Below are 6,267 nucleotides of genomic sequence, written 5' to 3' on the forward strand. Positions count from 1 at the left end.
TCCTCTGTCGACGACGCTTTCTTGTTCCAAGTCCGTTGCCTCCCCCTCTGCGGGTCTGAGAGACAATGGCAGAGAGATCTGTACATCTTAGACCACACCCCTCAGTGTTCTTCAGTCCTGGTCCTGAGCACCCACAGGATGTGCAGGGTAACACACCTGATTCAGGTAATCAGCTGATCGATACAGCCTGTAGCTCTACAGGACCAGGAAGCACTGGGGTCTGTTCAGGAAGATGCAACATAACAGAATTTTCAGATATAAATGCACTGTGTACTACACAGGGTGTATTGTAGATAGAACACGTGATTGCCTGTCGTCTAAAAAAAGGGAATTGTGTCAGCTTTATTCATCACATGTCTATCTGCAACGTTCTTAACGTCAAAGCTAACCCATAGTTAACCCTTGGTGCTACTGTACCTTGACATAGAGGAAGATCTCATACTCCTGGGGGTCCGAACTGTCGCTGTCTTCCCCGTGAGGAGTTGGGCTCTGCAGCCTCACATACTTCTTTGGCGTCTTCTCCTCCCCCTGCGCCTCCTTCTCTTTCTTCACCTCTATCTTCACCTCTGTCCTCTGGTGCATAAACGTGGGCACCTCGTCCATGACCACCACCTTCTTCTTCTTTTTCTTCACCTGCTCCTCTCTCCTCTTCGGGGAAAGTACCTCCTCTTTGAGCACRGACTTCAGCTCCTTTATCCAGTCCTCCCTCCTCCCGGGGGTCTGCGCTTCCTCTGGGGACAACTTCTTAATCCCGTCCTCCTTCCGCCCAGGGGTCTGCGCCTCCTCTGAGGCCTCCTTCTTTATCCAGTCCTCCCTCCTCCCGGGGGTCTGCGCCTCCTCTGGGGACAACTTCTTAATCCAGTCCTCCCTCCCCCCGGGGGTCTGTGCCTCCTCTGGGGCCTTCTTGATCCAGTCATCGCTCCTTCTGCGGGTTTGCACCTCCTCTGGGGCCTCCTTTTTGGCCCAGTCCTCCCTCCTCCAGGGGGTCTCTGCCTCCTCTGGGGCCACCTTCTTGTTCAAGTCGTTGCTCCCTCTGCGGGTCTGCGCCTCCTCTGGGGGCGCCTTCTTGTTCCAGTCGTTGCTCCCTCTGCGGGTCTGCGCCTCCTCTGGGGCCGCCTTCTTGTTCCAGTCGTTGCTCCCTCTGCGGGTCTGCGCCTCCTCTGGGGCCTCCATCTTGATCCAGTCGTTGCTCCCTCTGCAGGGTGTCACCCTATCTCTTTTTACTGTCGCCTCCTCTTTAATTTCTCCTTGTCTCAGCCTTGTGGGAGATAGCAGCATCTCATTCAGCAGTTGTCGTTTCACCTCCTCTGTTCCAGGGAACCCATTCTCTATCKTGGCTTTGCGACCTTTGACCCCTAGCTCCATCTCTTCTTTCTTCTCTTTCCTTCTTTCCTTCGCTGTGTATTCCTTCCCAAACTTTACTGGCTCATCCTTAGTGGCAGGCCCTGGCTGTTCTACTCTCTCGCTGCCTCCCTCTAATGCAGATTTAGACTCATCCTCAATGAGATCTTCTGGCTCTTCCGCCATCTCAATCGCTCCCTCTGATTGTGAGTCTCGTTTATCGTCAATGTTTGTCACTGGCTGTTCCTCCAACTCAACCCCTCCCTCTGCTCCTCCCGTCCCTATCTCTGAGACCGGGACCGGATTATCCATCTCTTCAGCCCCTCCCACCTCTGCAGCTCCGGGCTCATCCAGAATGACCTCTCCTGGCTGTTCTTTCTCCATGTCTCCTCCCTCCTCAAGCTCGAAAGCCTCCTCAACATGCTCTAAATCCTTGTCATCGTCCTCCTGTGTAGCTCCTGCTGAACCCTTGAGTATCTGTACCTGTGGCTGAGCTGCAACHTTGTCTTCTTTCTCTTCCCCCTCTTCTCTGGCAGCATTATCAGGCTCCAAAGCCTTTTCCGTCTGTTCCTCCATACCGCCACCTCTTCTCTCTTCCTCTGCTATGTCTACATTATCCTCCTTCTTTTGCTCCTCCTCTACTTTGCTGCCTTCTGTGTCCATCCCCACCACCGCATTATCCCCAACCTGTTGCGGCTCTTCCCTCTCCCCACCACCTCCCTTCACTGCCCTATCACTGTCACCCTTTTCCACCTGTAGCTGCTGTTCTGTCTGTTGTAAACKTCCCTCCTCTTTAGAGCCGTTCTCACCCTCCTGACTCTCATTGGGCTGTATCAGTGGCTGTGCCTTGCTCTTGCTCCCTCCCTCTACCTCAACAGGTGGAGTGACAACATCCTGTGGCTGTTGAGCCGTGGTTGCCTGACTCTTGATGACTCCAAGCTCTATGAACTCCTTGGTAACGAACAACGGGGGCTGGTGCTCTGTCGCTTGATGCCCCTCCTCTTTTTTCTCTAAAACTGCTTTAGTTGTCTCTCCCTGTTCCTCTGTAACAGGGCTTTTAACCTRCTCCTCTTTTTTCTCTGTACTCTTCTCACTTCCCTGCTGGTTCTCATCCCTCTCTTCTTGTGAAACCTGTCGATTTTTTGCCAATGTATTGTTACTTTCCTCACTCTCTCCTTCATTGTCATTGGCTGGCTGATGTTTAGGCTCCTCTTCCTGTCCTTCCTCCTGCCGTGTCTCTCTGACCTCATCACTAGTGGACACAGTTTGACAGTCCTCAGTCACTTGACTCCCGCTTTCATCACTCACTCTCGCCATGCCATCATCATTAGTCACCTGGCTGATGGGCATCTCTGCGTCCTGACCGCCACTCTGCTCTCCCTTCGTTAACTCATCTGTAGTGGATGTGGTTTCTGGCTTTCGACTCTCTGTACACAGCTCTTCTTTACTATCCACCTCATCCTTAGTAGACGGGACTGGTGGTTCTGTTGTCATCAAACCGACATTGTCCTCTGTCTTCTCTGTCTCATCAACAGACAAAATGATTTGTGCCTTTTCTGCCTCTGGAGATGTCTCCAAGGCTTTCCTCTCTACCTCATCATTAATGGACTCAGTTTCAGGTAAACTAGGGGGTGGTGGGGGGAGAGGAGGTTCTCTCTCCTCTATTTCTCTCTCTTTGTCCGCCCKTGCTGACTCCTCTCTCTCAGCAAACTTCTCTTCTTCAACAGCCTCTACAGATTTCTCCTGCTCCTCTTCAATTACAACAACTGGCACAGTCAGCTCCCCCTCCCCTTTATCTCCCTCTCTCTTTTCCTGTAAACCAACCTCCTCTTCAATCCCCCTCTCCCTCTCCTCTCCCTCCTTTCCTCCGCTCTCGCTAGCTTGCATCGTCACTTCGAAATGATCAGCTGCACCTGCCATCCCAATGTACTCCATGTCCTCGCCCACCTCCTCCCCCAGTTCTAACACCTCCTCGGCTAGTTCTATATCCTCCTCCTCCTCCTCCTCTTCATCTCGTTGTCTCTGTCTGTCCGGGTTGGTACAGGTTCCTATAGGGCTGTGGATGATGGCTCCATTGGAGAGGTCCGGGCTGAGGCCACTAGCTTCAGACTGAGCCATGGTTACTGGAAGACCAACACACACTGGGAAGGAGTGTGTTCAAGGTTCCAACGAGTATGTGTCCAGGAGTTCAAGCCAAGTTTGAGAAAGTTGGATAAGTGTGTGTTTGTAGGTTCCACAGACGCACGCACAGCTTCTAGTTGTCGCTGCCTGGGGCGCCAATCTGTAATTAGTGCCTGTGTACAGTTGGTCAAAGTACAATCTCTTCCTCTCTCTCTCTCTCTGTCTCTCTCTCTCCCTCTCCCTCCTTCTCCAAAGGATTAGGCTGAGTTTCAGAAGTTGATCCCCACATGACCAGCCTGCCTCATTTAAATCCGCCCAGAGCCTATATCCCCCCAGCCCAGCCCAGCTCCAGAGCCTATACCCCACAACCATGCCTAGCCACACTTTCCTCAACCCCAAACCATCTTTAACCCTCCCTCTGACCCCTTTTCAGTTTTCAAGTTCTCCTAACATAACTCATAGGCTAAGCCTCTGCTGAGGTCAGTGAGGATGCCCTGAGTTAGCTTTTCAGTAAACCACAGTTGTCCTAGTACAATCCCTTATCCTCTTTCAGGCTTTAGGCAGAGTAGACCTATAAAACCACTGTCTGACAGTCAGAGGTAGACCTACAGGCAGAGGCATCAGAAGGTAAAGGATTGCATTGTTGACCAAATGTAATTATTCACACAAGAGAATTCTGGTACAAAAGGATGAATAACCTTAGTAATTATTTTTCTTTTTAATTCCATTCTTCGATCTAAACATATTGATGATGCTTCCATTATACTCTTCAAATAAAGAAGAGTCAAATCATCTACTACTGACTGTAGGCCTTACGTTTTTCAACGTTAGAGGGCAGTATTGCTTTGTCTATAATGGTATTAAATATGATAAAATAGCAGGTCATTTACATATAAATAAATAGACTTCACTTCAGTAGACATAAGTATGGCATTTGCAACGAACAGTTCAGGGCAAAATGACAGTGTCCTAAAACTCAACACTGACAGTGACAGCTAATGTGCCATCACCTTCAGAGCGTTCKAGTAATTTGCAATGGGGTAAAGCGCTGCGTAGACATCACTGATCTAAAACAGACRSTATGAGTCAAACTCGTTATCATGTAATCTCTTGGACAATCCCGAATTGCAGTGATCAGTGAAGCTGCGTTGCGACAGTTCTAAACCGGAAAATCGCATCAGCTGTTTTTCGTCCCCATGACGTCATCTCCTTTATTCGACGTGCCACCAGCTCTATAACAGTACTTTCAGTTTTTTGTGTAATATGCATTTTGAATGTAATTTACTGAGAAATATTTGGCCATAAAAAAACATAGCTATATTAGTTATTTAACTTTTGCTCATTAATTAATGACGAATCTAAGTAGCTTGCGATGAGATGGTAGCTAAGCGCTTCTGCTAGCTAGCTAGCTGAAAGCTAACGGAGGACCACAGTATATTTAGCTACAGTGACTGCTAGGTCCGAACTGCAAGTTGAAACAACTAACCTGGCGCGACTAGAACAAGTACGGTCCGCAAGATGCAGAAATCAGAGAAGAGCGATGGTGCTGAGGCAACGGTCYATGTGCAGTTTACCGACCTACCCAACGCCCTTATCGCATGCAAAGTAACTGAAGATGTTTTCAATGACCAAACTCTGAAGGTAAGGATGTGTGTTATGGTGGATCAAAGCATTCAACCAAAGCGAGTTTGCAATACATTACAATGGTTCCCTACTAAACAACTTAAACCTATTTGTGTGTGTGTGTGTGTGTGTGTGTGTGTGTACGTATGTACTCATGTTCAATCCAAAGATAGTATTACATTCCACTCCTCCAAAGAATTGGCGTCTTTCTAAAGATGAGTCTTAGGCTCCTAGTTGTGTAGTTCCAATCCACCACTCACACCCTCATCACACACATTGAAATGGTTCCCTTCCATCCCCAGCCTTATTCCCTAAAGGGGTTGGAACAGTTCCATTAGCAAGAACATTACTAGATTTTCCCCATAACAAAGACCAGAATACAGGAAGCTTGGAAAAACTGAGATTCTGTCCTAACTGGCCAGAATCTCAGAGCTTAGCCAAGGAACAGATGCACACCAGGCCAAGAGTCCTAAGAGTGTTTATTTTACTCTTCCTTTCCTTGTCTTCTTTCCTTCATGACCACTTAGCTAGCCAATAAGTGAAAGTGAATATGTACACAAACATGTCTAGTCATCTCTGCTCCTCTCACACGATCTCTTGCAGGGGTTTTGGCTGAGAGGGGCTGTGACCTCTTTGTCAGTCAAATGAAGGCCACTGGAAGTAGACTATGTGATACACACGCTGTAATCAGAACAATGGAAGTGTGTGTGCTGCTAACAGGCCAGATGTCATTCAGGAGATCCTCTGAACAACAGCAGGAGAGAAATTGGCAAGCAGGGGCCTATTTCAGTCAAAACGTTTCTGGACTTTGAGGATATAGCCTAAATCATAAACAAAGATTGGTATCTTTAGTAAAATGCATATCTGGTACACCACTCCCATTATCTCAGTCTCTGATAAACATCTAGCCTTCCTGAGGTCAGGTGAATGTGTCACAGGGGCTGAGTTTTTGTGTTGGAAATTGACTAATGTTTTTTGCAGTGTACACAACATTCTTCCGCTCTGTGTAGGCTAGTCTTTGATTCAGAGAGAGTTTCCATTGGAGCTGCAGAAGGACAGGAAGGACAGCAGTCAAAAGCAGGGAAGAGTGAGGTGAAAAGGGAGAAATTAGAGACTTTGTTCTACGTAGTATTTCCCACATCCAAAAGACTAGGCCCTATGCTTGCAATTTGTTTAAAGCAA

At 48.2% G+C, this 6,267-nt stretch overlaps 1 protein-coding gene across 1 annotated transcript in view; it reads right to left on the minus strand.

Moving 5' to 3' along the window:
* LOC112074309 (trichohyalin-like) overlaps positions 1–3,653 on the minus strand; it is a 21,710-nt gene extending 18,057 nt beyond the window's left edge. The window contains exon 1 of the mRNA XM_024141503.2: positions 418–3,653. Within this exon, the coding sequence (XP_023997271.1) occupies positions 418–3,459 (3,042 nt within the window). The 5' untranslated portion in view covers positions 3,460–3,653. The remainder of the gene's footprint in view (positions 1–417) is intronic.
* Positions 3,654–6,267: the final 2,614 nt, after the last annotated feature.

The sequence above is a fragment of the Salvelinus sp. IW2-2015 genome, unplaced genomic scaffold (genome assembly GCF_002910315.2).
Source record: "Salvelinus sp. IW2-2015 unplaced genomic scaffold, ASM291031v2 Un_scaffold2575, whole genome shotgun sequence".
Lineage (NCBI taxonomy): Eukaryota > Metazoa > Chordata > Actinopteri > Salmoniformes > Salmonidae > Salvelinus > Salvelinus sp. IW2-2015.